This window comes from Leuciscus leuciscus (genome assembly GCF_965113295.1).
Source record: "Leuciscus leuciscus genome assembly, contig: HAP1_SCAFFOLD_778, whole genome shotgun sequence".
Lineage (NCBI taxonomy): Eukaryota > Metazoa > Chordata > Actinopteri > Cypriniformes > Leuciscidae > Leuciscus > Leuciscus leuciscus.
In genome coordinates, this window is record NW_028117962.1 from 1,009 (window position 1) to 21,412 (window position 20,404).

Here is a 20,404-nt window from a genome sequence, read left to right on the forward strand (position 1 = left end):
GGAGATTTATATGAATGACTCAAACAAAATGTTGAAAATGTGAAAATAAAACAAAGTGGTTCTGAAACAGTCTACAATATTGTAAGTTGTTGGGTTTTTTTTAGGAAGAAAAATCTATGAGCATACCTCTTCTCACTTGCACCTCAAGACCCAAAGTATAGAATAGCTCTAGGTGTTCTTATAAGATATTTACTGTCAGATGTGTGTCTGCTATATGTACTGACTGCATATGTGCATCATAGTTATTTATTTATATTAACATAAAATGTGGACAGTCTGATTCAGCCATGGCAAACTAAGTATTGTGGTCACTACCAAAACATTACTGTCACTACCAAAAATGTGCAGTCACTACCGTAACATGGGATGTTTTGTCAAAAATAAAGTATATTGAATTATCAACTAAGATGTTATGATAGTGTTTGGTTCAATGCATATTCAAACTAATGAATCCTTAACTTTGAAATCAGTACGATAAACTTTATGCCTTCTACAAAGAAAGATTGGGTTCAAAATACAACAAATCTCATAAATTACACTTTAAATATTATTACAATTATAATCTTTATTGATTTAACCTGTAAAAATATTTTAAAAAAATAGAAAAAATAGATATTTATGAGGTAGATGTGAACAAAATCTTAATAGGTCATTATAAGCCTTCTTAATAAATTATTTAATATTGTGTTTCGGTAGTGACAAATTTGGGGAGAAGGAAAATATTCCAGCATTTTCTGAAAATACAACATGAGAATTAACTGCACAATTACTAGAAAAGCGTACCTTGGATATTATACAATTTGCATACATGCAAAATTTGTGGGAAAAAACAGTTGTTTCCAACTCTCACCAATTCTGTAGAATGGCCCATATATATATATATATATATATATATATATATATATATATATATATATATATATATATACTGTATATATATATATATATATATATATATATATATACTGTATATATATATATATATATATATATATATACTGTATATATATATATATATATATATATATATATATGTTTTTATAAGGAGGGTGTCCGAGAGCTTACCATTTGAGGTGACTTGACCTGTGAATTCATCATACATGCATTTAATGATTGTGGCAAGGGGGGCGTGATCTAGCGAAGTCTGTGTCAGGAGAGATGTTCGGGAGACAGGTGCGGCGTAAGTGGGTCAAGTGCAAACGACAAACACCTGTGTATTGTTTCAGTGATTGGCGTGGAGAGACCGCATGCGTGGGGAAACTTCATTCAGGGAGAGACACACGCGGAGATCTGTGGGTGAGCGCACTGACTAATCAAGAGGAAAGAGTTTTGGGCGAATGCCGAGTGCGGGAAGTGCGAGGACGTGATCGCTGTTTATATTGGACTTTGTTGTAGCGCTGTGTGCGTGACTTTGTTTTATTGTTTTTTTCTTTTCTCATTTATAAACAAAAGTCCACAGCTCCGCAAGCCGACCATGCCCTCTTCCTTCCTGGAACTTGAATTATATTGCAATGATGTTGACCAGTTTTATGGGTATTCCATAAAGTCGGAGCAGCTTCCAAAGAATGTTTCTGTCTAGGCTGTCAAAGGCCTTTTCGAAGTCGACAAAGTTTATGAATAATGATGACTGCCATTCGATGCATTGTTCGACAATTATTCTGAGTTTTGCAATGTGATCTGTACATGAGTTGTTTTTCCGGAAACCTGCTTGTTCTCTCCTGAAAATCTTGTCTAGTGGCTCTTGTATTCTATCTGGGATTATTCGGCAGAGGATTTTGTTGGGGACTGAGAGGAGCATTATGCCTCTCCAGTTTTTACATTCACTGAGGTTTCCTTTCTTGGGGACTGTAACAATGAACCCCCCCTTCCAATTTTTGGGAATCTCCTTTTTTTCCCAGATGTCACTTAGGAGCCCATGGAGGATATTAGTGGAGGCGTTGATATCTGCTTTCAGTATATCAGGTGGGATGTTATCCTTCCCCGGTGCCCTGCCTAGCTTCAGTTTTTTGCAGACTCTCCATATTTCCTCCTTTGATATCCTACCACCGTTGATGTTTAGGTCTTTTCCCGCTTCCTCTATGACTGGGGGGTGGTCTGGGGGGAATCTATTCAGGACCTCTTCGAAGTGTTCCTTCCGGCGCTCTAATTGCTGGGACTCTTTGGTGAGAAGGTTTCCCTGCTTATCCCTGATAGGCCGGCTTGTAGTCCGTTTTTTTCCCAGACAACTGGCGGGTTATTCTGTACAGTTCCTTGGCGTTCCTTTACCTGGCTGCTTCTTCTGCTTCATTGGCCAGCTCCTCTATTTGTGCTTTCTTGTCCCTCTTGCAGCTTTTACGGACCTGCCTGTTTTTTTTCTTGGTAGTCTTGTCGGAGGTGTTTTTCTTGTTGTTGTCTGTCTCTTTGTTGAGTTTTGCTTTGATATCTCGTCTAGCTTCGCTCTCCCTCCAAGTTGCATCTGTGATCCAGTCTTTTCCTCTGGGGTCATTGTAGCCCAGGACAGATTCGCAAGTGTTTGTGAAAGCCACCTCGCATCTTTCCCATTTGTTGTTAATGTTGTCTCCTTCTGCTAGGGCTTGGAAACTGTTGTGGAGGTGGATTCCCCATTCCCTGCATATTTTATTATCCTTTAGTTTCCTTGTCTCAAACCTTCTTTGAACACTGTTCCCATGCAGGTTTCTTCTTCACTGCCAGTTGCATTCTGAGTTCTCCCATGAGAAGATGGTGGTCGGAGTCTATATCAGCGCCCCTCTTGGCTCTGACATCAAGGAGAAATCTCTTCCATTTCCTGTCTATTGCAAGATGGTCAATCTGATTCTCAGTGAGGTGGTCTGGTGATATCCAGGTAGCTTTATTGGTTTGTTTGTGTGGGAAGAGACTGCCTCCGATCACTAGCTCATTGAGGGCACAGAAGCTGTATAGAATAGAGAAAGGTCTCTCCAGTGGCAGTTGTTACTTCTCCAAAGGTATTCCATAGGCTCTCACATACACCAACAATGCTTAGGTTGTAACGCTGCATTTCTTTGGTCATTTGTGCCAATTTTTCAGTTTGGTATAGTGTTCTGACATTCCAGCATCCGATTCTCATTCTTGACTTCAGCTTCAGCAGATATTTCTGCAGAAGCTGAAGAAAACTCTCTGATGAGTTTGCCTCAGGTGGTTCATACATCCCACTCGTGGGTAGTCAGTTAGGCTTCGTTCAGTCAGAGGTAGAGTTTCCATAGTTTCGGTTTCTGTTTTACCGGGGACGGGTAGTTAGCCCATCGCCCAACCCCCAACCCCCAACCTGGAGGGCCAGTGGGATCGCTCTTTGTCTGGTCTCTACCCTTAGACCTGTTCGGCTTGGGTGACCCTACCAGGAGTACAAGACTCCTGCCGACATAGCTCTAGGGGTAATGGAGACGCGCACAAACTGCTCCACCACGATAAGGTGGCAATCCCGTTGGAACGGAAACAACTTTAAACAACAAAAAAACAATAAAAGTAAAAGTGGGACAAAATAAGGACTAAAGCATTACACCCGTTTCACACATACTCAGTTTGCAGTGCGTATGCGGTGCGTTTTTGTTTTTTTCTGTACCCATGTTAACAGGTTAGAGCTTTCACACTGCCCACAGATGCGGTCCGTCGATCCGTTCAGGAGCAGTGCGTATATAGCAGTGCAGCGATTGTTTCCGCACCGTGGCTGCGTTCGAAACCGCATACTCAATGAGTAGGTACTTAATTTCAATAAGTACTTACTTAACGGGCGCTAAAAGAGTAGGTACTTTTTAGCCAGATCTCGTTGAGTATGAATGCGAACCGGACATCTGCCATGTTGACGTTATCATGTGACCTACGACGCGTTATCACAAGAGCCACAACTTGAAAAATTTGAACGACACGTTTAATTCATCTATCTGTAAATATCTTGATATTGATTAAACTTGCTCATTTTGTGGTCTTTTTGAAGAAACTGCTGCCCATTTATGTTGTGAATACATTTAGGGTTGATTTAAGTTCTTATATTTAACCCTACTAATGTGACCCACCGTTTTATCCTTAACGATATTATTTATTTTTATTACAAAATCCCCAAATTGTAATCTCTTGAATATGTTGTTAATTTCTTTATTTTATATCCAAACATTTTCAGCCACAAGCAAAAGTGGCTTAGCCTACTGCTTTGTTTTCCTCTTTTTCTTGATGAATTTAACTCTCGTTTCATCCCTCAGGCCTAGGCCTATAAATAACAAAAAAATATTTTTTTAAGTGTATTATAACTAATTATTTAAGAAAATATATATTACGATATTCAACCTTGTAGGTTCTTTTTTCCTGTGTATAAAATCTCATATTATGTATGCAAACCCATGATTGATATATGTGTGTGTGTATATATATACACTGCTCAAAAAAATTAAAGGAACACTTTGAAAACACATCAGATCTCAATGGGGAAAAATATCATGCTGGATATCTATACTAATATGGACTGGGTAATGTGTTATGAACGAAAGGATGCCACATCGTTTGATGGAAATGAAAATGATCAACCTACAGAGGATTGAATTCAAAGACACCCTGGAAATCTGAGTGAAAAAATGATGCAGCAGGCTTGTCAATTTTGCTGAAATTTCATTGCAGCAACTCAAAATGGTACTCAGTAGTTTGTATGGCCCCCACGTGCTTGTATGCATGCCTGACAACGTCGGGGCATGCTCCTAATGAGACGACGGATGGTGTCCTGGGGTATTTCCTCCCAGATCTGGACCAGCGCATCACTGAGCTCCTGGACAGTCTGAGGTGCAACCAGGTGATGTCAGATGGACCGAAACACAATGTCCCAGAGGTGTTCTATTGGATGTAGGTCAGGTGAGCGTGGTGGCCCTTCAATGGTATCATTCCTTCATCCTCCAGGAACTGCCTGCATGCTCTCGCCACATGAGGCCGGGCATTGTTGTGCACCAGGAGGAACCCAGGACCCACTGCACCAGCATAGGGTCTGACAATGGATCCAAGGATTTCATCCCGATACCTAATGGCAGTCAGGGTGCCATTGTCTAGCCTGCAGAGGTCTATGCATCCCTCCATGGATATGCCTCCCCAGACCATCACTGTCCCACCACCAAACCGGTCATGCTGAACGATGTTACAGGCAGCATAACATTCTCCACGGCTTCTCCAGACCCTTTCCTGTCTGTCAAGTGCCCAGGGTGAACCTGCTCTCATTTGTGAAAACCACAGGGCACCAGTGGCGGACCTGCCAATTCTGGTGTTCAATGGGAAATGCCAATCGAGCTCCCTGGTGCTGGGCAGTGAGCACAGGGCCCACTAGAGGACGTCGGGCCCTCAGGCCACCCTCATGAAGTCTGTTTCTGATTGTTTGGTCAGAGACATTCACACCAGTGGCCTGCTGGAGGTCATTTTGTAGGGCTCTGGCAGTGCTCATCATGTTCCTCCTCGCACAAAGGAGCAGATACCGGTCCTGCTGATGGGTAAGGACCTTCTACGGCCCTGTCCAGCTCTCCTAGAGTAGCTGTCTGTCTTCCTGGAATCTCCTCCATGCTCTTGAGACTGTGCTGGGAGACACAGCAAACCTTCTGGCAATGGCACGTATTGATGAGCCATCCTGAAGGAGCTGGACTGCCTGCTCAACCTCTGTAGGGTCCAGGTATCGCCTCATGCTACCAGTAGTGACACTGACCCTAGCCAAATGCAAAACTGGTGAAAAACAGTCCGAAAAGATGAGTAGGGAAAAAATGTCAGTGGCCTCCACCTGTAAAACCATTCCTGTTTTGGGGGTTGTCTCACTGTTGCCCATCTAGTGCACCTGCTGTTAATTTCATTAACACTAAAGCAGCTGAAACTGATTACCAACCCCCTCTGTTACTTAACTGACCAGATCAATATCCCAGGAGTTTAACTGACTTGATGCTATTCTCTGATTAAAAAGTGTTCCCTTTATTTTTTTGAGCAGTGTATATATATATATATATATATATATATATATATATATACCTCATAACATCAGTAACTCAACACCCCGACCTAGAATGGTTTTCCTCTGCGTTTGTAATGTCTGCACAAAGAGCAGCTGTGCGAAGATTCGCCTTTGGAGAAAACTGTTGATTTTATACTCGAAAAATGTAAGTATCATTAATGTTAAAAATTAATATTACCCCAGAATGAATTGCATTGCTATCCCACCCCAAAACATTCAATAATAACAACGATAAATGCTGACCAATACTTAATTATATTAATTTTTACTGAAAATAATTCAATAAAACAAACAAAATGTAATGTATGTCATATGACACAGCTATGCATGAATACACTCTAGATGTGTATAGTGAACATATCTACATTTTCATTCAAACAATAAATAAAGCATTAATGAAATATTTATATTTTATTTACTGACAACAATGAGAAATATTAATAAATTAGTAAAAGAATGAATCAAAGTCACCATCACACAATAAACAAATGCATATACAAGTCAACACATGAAACAAAGCTTAATTCAAACTACAATCATGTATGTAGACTACAGGCGCTGAACCCCACATCCTTCTGCCATCTCAACACAGCGGTTCCCATTCTGCAGCTTTATTCTGATGAATCAGCTGACCACCAGAGGTGAGCCGTGCCTTCGTGCCTGAGGTTGTTGCGTGATGTGTTGTGCTTCACAATCTGAGGCAATAAGGGCAGGTGGAGTGATGGAGGGTCTCATAAGGGCAGGTGGAGTGATGGAGGGACTCATCCATGGCACCATCTCCAGGATTCAGCTCTGGGCTCCTCATCCTCAGTGCTCACACCAGCCTGCTGACATTTCAGATCCTACAAAAATGCACAAACATAACACAAAAAAACAGTAATTTTAACCGCACAATGTCATTTGATTTCAGTATTATTTAGAAGACAAAAACGTGTTTTTTTTCCACAAATGCCGCCATCATCTTCCCTTGCAGGTCCTGCTCCACCACAAAAGCTGTGCAGCAAATGCACAGAAATCAAGAATCAGAAAAGTGCTGTAATAGCTCTGTTTGAAATTACAATAATTAAAATAAACTACAACTTAATATTTAAATAGTTGTTGTTATTTATTTCTGTAGTATACTCACTCAAAGCCTTTGATGGCTGCATTCAGCTTCATGAGCCACTCTCCACTGGATAAACACACATCTGTTCATCTGTCCCTGTAACATCCAGACAAGATTCACGTTACCTCTGTGATTTATGAGCAACACTACATTTACATGTTGAGGTTGTTTTAATTTTTTATCCATCATAAATGTTCCTCAATTTATCAACATAATGGACAAATAAAATAGATAACTTATGTTTAGTTACTATATAGATTTGTTCTAGCACACATTCATCACTCAGATGTCTATTTCATGTTATGATGTGCTATTCTGCAATACTTACTGAAGATTTTCCTGTCAGATGTAAATAGACATTTAAAATAAGCGTCTTTAAGATATATATGGTTTATGTAAATCCACTTTAGAGACGTAACTTACGTGTCCTTACTGGAGCTCCCCTGTTAGCTAACGTTACACATAATAAAACATGTTTTTACAGCAAAATCACAAGGTATTTCCCAGAATTGGGGCCTATTTCTGTCCACAGGGTATAATTCTATTAAAAACTAATTAAATCTAATATATTTTAGCACCACTAATTAGTATAAACAAAAACAAGCCTAGACTTTTTTTATGGCTGCTCTTACTAATTATTTTAACACATTTTATTGGTGTTTTGTGGTACATTATCTGTGTTCTGGTGTTGTCCGCCACCAGAGTTTTCTCATGTCCTGCCATATCTCAAACATTATTTATCACAAATTAATAAAAAAAAATATGCATATGAATTAAATGTTACCTGAACTAATAAACTACATGCACAGATTAAGCATATATATGCATTTTGTACTTTATTTTGCTTCATTTCTACCTGTCCCATGGTTTAGCCGTCATTACCAACACGCTCTGCATAAAGGCACTTTCCTACTTTTTTTCATCAAAAGTTTATTTGGTAGCCATGGTAACCTAATATCATAATGGAGCACATGGATTTCAAGCTGCAAGACTGATGCCTTGATGTCCAGAAAAGTAAGTAAATCTACTCTTTATTCTTTGTGTTGGGCATGTACACTTATTATGCGTCATTACCATATGTGTTGTATTTCTGTATTTTAAAAAAAATTTGGATTATTTTTTATCACTTTAATAGTTAAAATGGTGTATATTACATGTAGAAAGCTAGCTACACTTGCTTAGTCATCATCTTTGCTAGTAAGGCTAGTTTTTTGACAAAAATGTCATTACCAGCACAGTCATTACCAGCACATTACAGCTTGTGCTGGTAATGACAGGTTGTGGTGGTGATGACGGCAGATACATTAAACATACTGTTCTTTAAAGAATTTATGTTGAATACGTTATCTTAAATGAATTCATATACATTTACCAATCAAAAGTCACTATATTTTAAATTAAGTAATGCATTTGTTTTTAAAATACTAAATTAATTCATTATAATTGTTGTGTTTAGGTGTGACATGGCTCCAAAAGCAGCTGCCCAAAGGTCCAAATCATACAGAAAACGTCTAAAAGATAAGGGAGCTGGTGGGAGAGGAGACCAGGGTGGAGCCGGAGAGCCGACGAGACAGGGCGATGCAGAGGATCTGGAGGGACTTGGTGACGCAGATGGCTCTGGCGACTGAAGCGCAGGTGGGGATCCAGAAGGTCACTGTGGAGCCGGAGGGACCGAGGACCAAGGTGGAGCTGGAGGGAGAGAGGAGCTCAACGGAGCCAGAGGGACGAATGGACGAGGCAAAGCCAGAGGAGGGTAGTCCTGAGGCGAGGGCAGGGCAAGGCAAGGAACGACCAAGGCAGAACCGGGGGGACGAGGGAGCCCGGCGGAGCTTGTGGACTGATGGGCCACAGCGGAGTCTGGGTTGAGGGTCCACCGACCCTGATGGAGTGGGTGACAGGCAGACCGACGGCGACTCCACCTCCCCGAAGGTTGTTTGAGGAACAGAGGGGCTGACTGGAAGAAGGGTTGAGAGGAGGCAGATGGGAGGAGGTGGGAGAGGGAGGCTGGGTGGGAATTCAGATTCAGGCTCGGTGACAGAAGATTCAGACTCAACCGGACTGACGTGAAGCGTCTCTGGCTCGGCGGGCACGACGTGAACAGTCTCTGGCTCAGCGGGCTCGACGTGAAGATCAGGCTGGTCAGGCATGATGTGAAGATCAGGCTGGTCAGGCATGACGTGAAGATTCTCAGGCTCGGTAGACATGACGTGAAGATTCTCAGGCTCGGCAGGACTGGCCTCTGGAAGGGCGGTCTCGGTTAGACGAGATCCATGAAGGGCGCTCTCGGCGGGACGAGACTCTGGACGGGTGGTCTCGGAGGGATGAAACTCTGGACTGGGAGTGGCCGCGGCCATCTTGGCTGAGGGCTCAGATGGTGAGGCGGTGACCTTCTTGGCTGAGGGTTCAGGTGGCGAGGCGGTGGCCATCTTGGCTGAGGGCTCAGACGGTGAGGCGATGGCCTTCTTGGCTGAGGGCTCAGGCGGCGAGGCGGCGGCCATCTTGGCTGAGGGCTCAGGCGGCGAGGTGGCGGCCATCTTGGCTGAGGGCTCAGATGGTGAGGCGATGGCCTTCTTAGCTGAGGCGGTGGCCATCTTGGCTAAGGGCTCAGACGGTGAGGCGTGAGGATTGCCTGGCTCTGGCTGTTTTCCTGATCGAAGGGGAGATCAATGGGACGGTTGAAAGTGGCCCCGATCAGGAACAAGGTCCTCAGGGTCTCATCGTCGAGCAGGCTGGTAAATGCAAGATGACAGAAGTTCATTGTGAAACTCAAAAAATCAGTACTCTCCTGAGCCACCGAAATAAACTGAGCTCCATCATCCATTTTGGAGGTCCGTAGTTCTGTCACGGTGTGGTGCAGGCAGAAGATGAGGAGACAAAAGTTCCAATACAAACTTTTACTTATAATAATATCCAACGGGCACTGACAGGCAGAAGGTTACACACACAAAAATAGGACTAATAGGACTAACACAAACAGAACACAACTGTGACAACCTGTTCTTAACTGCCCTCCTGTTTCATGTTTTTTTTTTAATTTTTTTTATTCAACATGGCTATGAAATGATTAAATAGTATGCTTAGACTATAATTATAAGGAACACAGTTCATGTTTGGTCTTCCATAATCAGATTAAACTATGTTTTGATGTTTAAACAGATTACTAGCTGGTTTTTTTTTTGTTGTTGTTGTTGTTTTTGTTGGTCTGAAGTCACTTAGGCTCTTAAAGGGATACTCCACTTTTTTTGGAAATAGGCTCATTTTACAACTCCCCCAGAGTTAAACAGTTGAGTTTTACCGTTTTCGAATCCATTCAGCCAATCTCCGGGTCTGGCGGTACCACTTTTAGCATAGCTTAGCATAGAGCATTGATTATCTCTCATTCCTGCATAATAATCAAGAAACTTTGCTGCCGTACCATGGGTCCAGCAGGCGTAATGATATGACGCAGCGCCTGAAAATAGTCGACCCTATAGTCTACCGAGCTGGGGACTATTTTCAGGCGCTGCGTTTTTTTTCCATCGGTCTTAGTACACGATGTAAATACAGAAGAGTCAAGTTTTAAATAGGAAAAATATTGAAACTCTTTGGCCATTTTTTTGAGAGAGATGCTAATGGTCTTGTCCGATTCAATGATCTATGCTAAGCTATGCAAAAAGTGGTACGCCAGACCCGGAGTTCGGCTGAATGAATTCGAAAATGGAAAAAATCAACTGTTTAACTCTGGGGGAGTTGTAAAATGAGCATATTTCCAAAAAAAGTGGAGTATCCCTTTAAATTACAATAGCTTATGATCAGTGATTTGTCATCACCGCAACAAACTGTCATTACCAGAACTGCAGTGTCATCACCATCACCGTACATATTTTTGCTAATAAATTATGTATAAATTACAAAAACATCCTACAATTATATATTTCTGACAATGTTGGACAGCCTAAATGATCACTGTATTAAAAAGTTTTGATATATGGCATTCACTTAAAATAAGCTTATATTCCAAGCCAGGGTAGATTGATGAATTTGAAATTTAGATACTTAAATGACTATAATTCATCTAGCAAGTAAAAATCAACAATCCCATTAAGTTCAAGATAAAATAGATTGTTATGTTAAACCACAAAATGGTTTAAAAGCACTGATTTATCATTTAAGTTTTATTTTTTACATATATTCGATGATGTGATGGTAATGACACATTTACTTGACATAGTTAAGAAAATGGCAAAAAATCATAAATTCCCTTATCTTATGGTCTCAACCAAGCTCATAACGTCGCTCCGGACTTAAGGACTGATAATTTGATGTATACCAATTAGTCAAATTTGGAATTTTAATTTTCAAAATTGCAGCAACCCAATTCGGCCCTTAATCTGAGAAATGCCCAACATGTAACGTCTTTACACCAACAATTCAACAGTTTACTCTACAGTAGTTCAACACATGCAATTTTAACGCAAGGAACCGTGTTTACTCACATTGGAAAGCACCCGCGTCGCTGATCTCCGCGATGTTTGATAATGACGTATCCTCTCGTGTGGCCTCCTGGGATAGAAGAGTGAGTATCCACGGATCAGCACTCAAAAATCTGTGTGGAAGCAGTAAGCCATCCGGGAACTTCTCGCCTACTCTTTTATGAATTCTGATGTTTCGAACGTACTGCTTCCTTCACGTACCGTTTTCGCCTACTATATAGTAGGAAAGTAGGCATATTCGAACGCACTTAAGTCCGAATCTCGCGATAATTAATACGTCACCCAGGTAATTCTCGCCTACTCTTTTGGATTCGTACATACTTTTTCGCTCGCCTACTCTTTTTCCCATACTAAATAGTAGGGAAGTATGCGGTTTCGAACGCAGCCCAAGTCTATTTTTGCTGTGCTGCACGCGCTGAATTAAAGTGAATTAAATTTAGTAATCTCACCATAAATGCATTTAATTAAATGCTACTATTATTCACAGTCATCTTACTTTAAGATCGGGGTAAAGCAAGGAAAACTACAATTTACTTCAACAAGGCGACATAATGACCGACACTCGTCTCATTCGTGGAGGTGGAACAACAAGTTCTTTGTGACATTAAAGATTTATTGTATAAAGATTTAAATTATGCAAAAGAAAAGGTATGAATCTGCTGTTTTTGTCAATTGTAAGTTATAATTTAAAATGTTTGCGATTTTAATAAAGTACATGGTTAAATATTTTACCACTTGCTTGATCAACTTAATATATAATTTATATAGAAGTACCATTGAATAATACGTTGTTTAAATTGTGTTTAAATGTGAATACGTCTATTAAAGAGTGTATATGTGTTCAAAGAAAATCGCAATGCTGACAAAACTTTTTTTAAATAAAAGTTGCTGATAACTTCTGGATTTGAAATACAAATAGTGAGTAAATGTGTTTGTGGTACAGGCACTGCTGTGTATCAGTTGCGCACTGCAAACGCACTATAGCGCGTGCTGCTCCTGCACCGCATACGCACTGCAACACACACCGCATACGCACTGCACGCGGATGTGTGAAACGGGCGTTACAACCTTCAAAAAAGTTATTTCTTTATTTCCTGATTCAATCATAGGCTCATTCTTATCTACAAGAGCAATTACACACTCTTCAAAAAAGGTGCTTTAAATCTTTTTGTGGCGAGCAGGAGATGACAGGGAAAAATAAACACTATAAATAAATAAATAAATAAATGTAGTGTTAAAACGCCAGACTTTGACAAACAGACTACGCCACCCCGGGGGCTTAATACCAGGGAATCGCCCCAATCAAACTAGGAGCACCCAAGACTCGCAGGCCTGTATCAGTTGGAGTCAGGCATGAGACATGGGTGGAATATACAAATAGTAAAATCAATTTTATTCAATAAAATGATTCAAACAATCACATAAAAACAAAAACAAAACAAACCATCAACAATAAGAGAGATAATCAAAATTGGACACTTCCTTCCTACAGAAATTGGGTTCGGCAGTCAAAATCACTCACCCCAAGGGGCATCCCTACTCTCCTAAAGAAAAGAACACAGCAAACACACATATACTCACACCGCATTCGGCCTGACATCTCCGTGTTGTACAGCAAACACTCCAAAGTACCACCACCAATATGAGGAGGACTGCCACACTTCCTAGCATTTCCTTGCCATCCTAATTCTATATCAAAGAACACACATTTAAGACACCTACACCACAATAATAAACCTAAACAATAATGTACACAAGAGGGAACAACCCTCCACAAATCAAAGAAACCAACAAAAGACAATAAATACCAGAAAACAATTATTAGGCCCAAAAGCACACAACGTTCATGTCAATAAAACAGAGTACGATAACAAACATATTCTCATCACATATACTGTAGAGGGATACATACAAGACGGTCACTTCATAACATTGTTCTGTACTACGCACTCACCTCTTAAATTCAAGGTACTCTAATGAGAACAATTGGGTCAACAGATATCCTTGACAGCATTAGGACAATGCAGACCAAATGGGAACTTTCGACCATAGTTGGCTAACGATGCTTTCAGGAAACGTACCTTAGAGCCCTATTCGGAGGGGACTAGTTTAACGTGGAGAGGTGGGCTAAAGTAATAATTATCAGAGCTTCTCAGTGATTTTAGTCCCGTCCGAATGTGCCATCTCAGTAATCATTACGGACAACGTCAATAAAGATTACGGCGACTTTTACCTACAGTAAAAAGGTCCGAAAAAATTACCTCAGGTAATAGTCCCGTGCGAATAGACACGCTGTAAAAATGTACGTAAAAATTCTGTCATTTTCTATTTAAAAGTAGTTTTCTGTGGTTTTTTCAAGTATGGAGGCACTTGAAAAAGCATTCAGTTGTGTTCTAGGCGGTGGGACGTCAAGTCTGTGGCAAAACTTAATTGTTTTACGCATACCGGTCGAAAGCACTTTTTATAGGCACAAAACTTATTTTAGCATTAAATAAGTGCCTATAACCAACATAATACAATCTGAATTTATTTAATACATTCGACCGGACTTAAGTGTTTTATAGGCCTATACAAATATAGGTTATATATATATATATATATATATATATATATATATATATATGTGTGTGTTTGTGCACAACATGATATCAGGAAGCAACATGACGACAGGGAGGTGACGGCGGTGCGTAATTCGGGTTAGTCCTCCCACTTCTGCTAGTTTTACTGAGATAACTTATCCCGTGCGAATTGGCCATTATTATTACAGACGTCTTGTGGTAAAATTACATTACCCCACCTCTCCATGTCAAACTAGTCCCGTCCGAATAGGGCTTAGGTTGTTAAAGCTAAACTCTGTATGAAGAGGAATAAACGCCTCTGAGCTATGGCCATTACTATAAACTATATCTCAGTTCATATTCCATGAAGCTACATAGCATTTAAGTGACATTTTTTATTATTATTTTTTAGATTTTTTTTTTTTTTCAATGAAAATTTCTTTAAAGCTGCAAAATTCACCCTAAGTAAACCGTAATCTCTTTAAATATCACAAAATAGCCATGTCAGTAACTTTCTCATAAACACTATGGCCCGGTTTCACAGACAGGGCTTAGATAAAGCCAGGATTAGGCCATAGTTAAATTAGGACATATAAGTAGCTTTTATAAACGTGATTTAGAAAAAATCTTTACTGGTGTGAATCTGGAGACAAAACAATGGAACTGACATATTTTAAGATATGGCAGCAGTAGCGCGGGAAGGGGGGTGCTGCGGGGGCTGCAGCCCCCTCGTCATAGCATCAGCACCCCCAAGTGGGGGGCTGTGGACTAACATAATATTGTACTTTAAAAACGTGAAATAAAAATAAATAAATGGACAGCGTTAACTAACTCTATTATGCCTAATGTAGTGAGTGTTCAAGCTATGGAGAAAATGAAATAAAGTTTGAATTTGTCATGCTTTGTTCCGATCAGAGCTCGTGAGCGCAGATCGCATTTCTGAATATTCCGCTCCCTCGCTCATTCCGCTCAGGGTCGCTCGCTCAACCCAGAATGGCCTGCTGGTTCCAAAATATGTGGAATAAGGGCTGCCTCCAACTAAAGTTTTTTCCTAGGCGACTAGTAGTTGTTCATTTAAGCCATTAGTGGACAAATCGCCCCTTTATATTAATTTTATTACTTAAATAGGCTATAAACAGGATAATGAGCGTGTAGCCTACATAATATAGCCGCACTCAAGCGCACGGCCGCACGCATAAAGACTGCCACAATAAACCTGCAAAAGTATGAATATGTCAAAAATAGCAAGGAGACATTTAATTGTTTTTTTAATAAACTGGTGTTAATTCTGTGTCGCTGCAAAGATGAAGTTGGCGATGCGGACTCGGCATGAACGCCAGAGAGAAATACATGTGAAATGCACATTTCATATGGATTACATAATCAGAAAGTAGCCTATTTCTTTTCGTTTTGAATAGTTTCGTTTAAAAGTAGACATTTCAAGCTTTCTATAATAGATAGAGTTGAGTTTCAGCGCCCTCCAGTTCACGTGCACTGCAAGTGATTGTGCCGGTGTCTTATTACATTGTCTGCTAAATAGGCCTATTTGCTTCTTATTTATTAAATACAGGCAATTGGTTGATAAAACATGGATCAAAATTAAGATACAATTTATACAAAACGAAAATCTTTAAAAAATTGTCTTTCTACAAAACAAAACTCAATGAAGTGGTCAAAATCATTCATTCAACCCACTTCATTTCTCCAGTCATATTTCACATCTCATGATGTATCTTTATCTTTCTGATGCTGCATATGCTCACTTTCATAATCAACATTGATTAAATTAAAAAATAACATTAGCCTATAATATTTAAACATAAATATGAAACTAAATGTTTTCTTTAATGACTACAACACATATACAGTACAGAGAAATTGTATGTCTTGTTGTCAGCCACAACATAATGACGTCACATATTTTCCAACCCAGCCCCCAGCCCCCAGCCCCCCTCGCATGAAACAGCTTCCAGCGCGCCTGTATGTCAGTGCAAGTTGCTTTCATTTATGACTCCTCAAACATGCATTTTAGTCTGGGACTAGGCTTAAGCCTTGCCTGTGAAACCGGGGGAATGTGTTTTTGTGATCGTGTTTCAGTGGGAACAGGCTCAACTGAATGGAGATCAGTTACATTCCTGTTAAATTCAATTAAAAGTGTTTCAGTATCTGTTGTGACGCATCACCTACCATTATAGCAGCTCATTAAAGTGCGATGCATTACAAGTGCTTCCTTTTTTTCAGCTATTCCCAGGCAAATGAATCACAAAAATAACATGATACACTTGGATCTCTGTGCATGTATAGAGTAACTGATATGTTGTTTTGATAGCAGAATTGCAGCTGATTTAGTTTGGTCTTCTGTGTTTCAAACCAAGTAAAACTAAAACTATTGCAAAATTTTTCTTTGTAACTACTGAAATGGTGCTCGTTACCCCCTTGTTTAATGTAGTTACAGGGTAAGGACAATAAATATACATACACAGTCTGATTTCCTTGACTTTTAAACCTTTATTTAAAAAAAACTAAAAAACATTTCAAAACAGATTTATAACACTTTTTCATTTAAACAAACTATTTTGAATCAACGTTTCATTTCAAATGAAAGTCTCGGCAAAAAATGTGCATGTTGTTTTCATTTTTTTCTCTTGCTTTTCTTTAAATGAGAGTATAATTCCTGATATAAAGTCACTTACAGGAAATTGCAGTTATTGCATAAACTGGTCTGGTTTTACTGGTTGTGTGACGATAATAAATTCTTCTAATTTTTCAAAAAGTAGTTGGACCCACCCATATGCAAAATAAACACCAATGAAAAACCTGATAATTATGGCAGTAATTATTTTAGATCTCATTAAACCTGACAGTTGAGGAGACAGCAGTAATATCACAGACCAGAAGATAAGGATGAAGATTAACACAGCTTTGTGTATTGCCGGAACCATACTTCTCAACATAGCAGGTAAAATCTATACCTTGAAAAAATTTTATATAAGTTTAATGAAGCATTTAATTAAATTGTTTATTAACTGACAAGCAATTGAATTCCTAAAAACCTTTGTGCACACATACACAACAGACTTGACTGAATTGATATTTCTCATGATAAATCTAAAACCTTTGGATCTAAAGACTTGTGGTTAAATGCTTGAAATTGCTTTTGTAGTTAACTTGTAGAAACTAGAAGATAGTTTAGATTTGTTTGATATTTTGGTCTTTTTATAAATCCCATACTTTTCAAATAGTGATAATAACAATAAAAATGAATAGTGTCCAAACTTTTAACCGTCTATTATATTACTGTTTTATGATTGTAAGTATACTGCATATCATAATAATTGTAATATTTTGACATTTCAATAATAAATATTGTATTTAAAATTATAAAGTTATAAAACAGTTTATAACTAGATTGTTTTTTTCATAGATTGATTTAAATTGGTATATGTCTAAAATCAAGTCAAATCATATTTAAAAAAAAGTTTTTAAAGCATATTTATTTTATGTTTATAGAGCAGAATCAATAATGGAAACTCAACAATGAGGACTGTTCCGATTCTGCTTTAACACAGCTCTAAATTACAATAGCGTCATTATTTAAAATGATAAAATCTGTCAAATATGATAATATTAATAATTATTTTTTTAATTTAAATAATATAGTCCATGGTTCAAAAGTAATGGCATGATACACAAAAAGATTTATATTTAATACATTTTACACACTGCAAAAATACTTTTTTAGTATTTTTGTCTTGTTTCCAGTCCAAATATCTGACATAAGAAATTCTATCTTGTTTTCTGATTTAAAAAAAAATCTAAATTAAGTGATCTAAATTTTGCTTAAAACTAGCAAAATTATCTGCCAATGGGGTACAAAAAATAAACTTGTTTTCCATTTGAATTAAGATTTTATTTTCTTACCCCACTGGCAGATCATTTTGTTTGGTTTAACTTAACTAAACTTAATTTAATGTTTTTATTTCTTCTTTTTTTCTGTTTTTATAAAACAAGATGTAATTTCTTATGTAATTTTACTTATCTAGTAAATGCTTCGTGATTTAAGAATTTTTTGATATTTGGACTGGAAAACAAGACAAAAATATAAAGTAAGAAAAGCATTTTTTGCAGTGTAGTCTTTTATACATTGAAACTTCAGTATCTGTCAAAAATGGACAACTTGTAATGCAGAAGGATTTTCTGTATATGAGATGCAGTTCTATTACGTAGCAGAAACACTGCCAGTGTGAAAGCATAATGTAAGCCTGCTGCTAATTCACATACACACTGCATGTAAAACTGGCCTAATTTAGTTAAAGATTGTTACTTTATTCATGTTATTACTATGAAATAATTTAACAGGGATTTTGGCTAAAAATCCATAAATACCATTATTCAGGTGAAGGTTTTATCTTGTTTTCTTATGCCAATGGTACATGCCAGCACTGATGTAAGAGTTTAACAGTCACACTTTATCAGCTCTGTACAAATGACTGTCTACTTTGTCTTTGTCTACCCACACAGGTTCCCTCTGCCAGTTAGATGGTAAGTTGTCATAATGACCATAAAACTCTTGTTCCACGCAGAATGTTTCTTCTATGTCTGTGAGGCATTTTAAGGAATTCTCATATTACTTTTTCTCTCATTAGTATGTGGTCAAGCCCCCCTAAACAATAAGATTGTTGGAGGGGGGGATGCAAAGGAAGGGTCTTGGCCGTGGCAAGTCATCATTTATCTCGGGGAAAGAGGTTTATGTGGTGGGAGTCTAATCAATAAAGACTGGGTTTTATCTGCAGCTCACTGCTTCCTGGAGTATGTTGGCATCTAAAATTAAGCTTAAATGGATAGTTCACCCCAAAAATTATCCCATGATTTACTCACCCTCAAGTCATCCTAGGTGTATATGACATTCTTCTTTCAGACGAATACAATCGGAGTTATATTATAAAATATAATGGCTCTTCCAAGCTTTATAATGGCAGTGAATTTTTTTTCTGCTTTGAAGTCCTAAGCTAGTTATTTTACTTTATAAACTTTTAAATATGGATATTTTTCTTACACAAACGCATTGCTTCACTTCAGAAGCCTTTAGAAACCCCATGGAGCCGTGTGCAGCACTTTATGATGGATAGAAGCACTTTTATGATGGATAGATGCACTTTTATGATGGATGAATGCACTTTTATGATGGATAGATGCAGTTTTGTGGACTTCAAAACAAAAATGGCCATTCACTGCCATTATAAAGCTTGGAAGAGCCAGGACATTTTTTTATATAACTCCGATTGTATTTGCTATGATTGTATTTGTCTGAAAGAAGAATGTCATATACACTAAGGATGACTTGAGGGTGAGTAATCATCGGCTAATTTTCATTTTTGGGCGAACTATCACACTAAGATACAATTGTAAATTGATAATAGTGGGATTAAAATAGACTTTCTCTATTTACAGATACGGTGCATCTGACACTGTGATGTACTTCGGGCGTCGGAGCCAATCGGGCTCAAACCCTAATGAGGCATTCAGGACAGCGAGTCAAGTTATCAAGCATCCTGACTATAACAATCCCAAGTTTTCCAACGACTTAGCACTGATCCAGCTCTCTTCTTCTGTGACTTTCTCTGACATTATTAAGCCAGTCTGTCTGGCGGCTGCTGGTAGTGTATATGCTGGAGGTGAAGAGAGCTGGGTGACTGGATGGGGAACCCTACAGTCTGGAGGTGAGTGAATATTTGCTTGCAAAACAACAATATTCTAAAGCTCAACAATTTACTGTAAATGGCCATTAAAAGCTGCCAAAATTGTCCTCTGATCTGTGTCACAGGCCAGATACCTGACATACTGCAGGAGATTATGTTACCAATTGTCAACAGCAGTGCCTGTTTTAAAGCTTATGGAGAGATCATCACAAGCGAAATGATTTGTGCTGGATTTTTAAATGTGGGAGGGAAAAGTTCATGTCAGGTAAGACATCATTCATTTGAACCCATTTTAATCTAAAACAATTTACAAAACTTATCTCCAGTTTCTGGTCACCTGCACACTTCACACTGCCACCCTAGTTGCTCAGTTAAACTCAGTCTTTACTCCACTGATCATGAACTCATACACTACAACTGCTTTTTACTACACCTGATCTGCAGATAAAAGCATGAAGTTGCAGTCCAAAACTATTATAACATTTGCTCTTAGTTTACTCACCCTCAGGCAATCCAAGATGTAGGTGACTTTTATTCTTCAGTAGAACAGTTAAGAAGACTTTTAGTTGAAACCGTGGTCCATGGTGATT

The 20,404-nt window shown here is 38.8% G+C and overlaps 1 protein-coding gene across 1 annotated transcript; it reads left to right on the forward strand.

Annotated features, from left to right (window-relative positions):
* The first annotated feature begins 16,983 nt into the window (after positions 1-16,983).
* On the forward strand, positions 16,984-20,148 carry LOC309491963 (prostasin-like). Its single transcript, XM_082190992.1, has 5 exons — positions 16,984-17,074; positions 18,637-18,657; positions 18,762-18,924; positions 19,567-19,835; positions 19,940-20,148. Exons 1-5 carry the CDS (start codon positions 17,020-17,022, stop codon positions 20,113-20,115), a joined length of 684 nt encoding a protein of 227 aa, XP_082047118.1. The 5' UTR covers positions 16,984-17,019; the 3' UTR covers positions 20,116-20,148.
* The last annotated feature ends 256 nt before the right edge of the window (positions 20,149-20,404 follow it).

Bases quoted from the DNA above. Each gene is read 5' to 3' on its own strand.
- LOC309491963 (XM_082190992.1), top strand. From the start codon at position 17,020: ATGAAGATTAACACAGCTTTGTGTATTGCCGGAACCATACTTCTCAAC. The intron at 17,075-18,636 runs GTAAAATCTATA...CTACCCACACAG, and splicing joins CATACTTCTCAACATAGCAG to GTTCCCTCTGCCAGTTAGAT. The intron at 18,658-18,761 runs GTAAGTTGTCAT...TTCTCTCATTAG, and splicing joins TTCCCTCTGCCAGTTAGATG to TATGTGGTCAAGCCCCCCTA.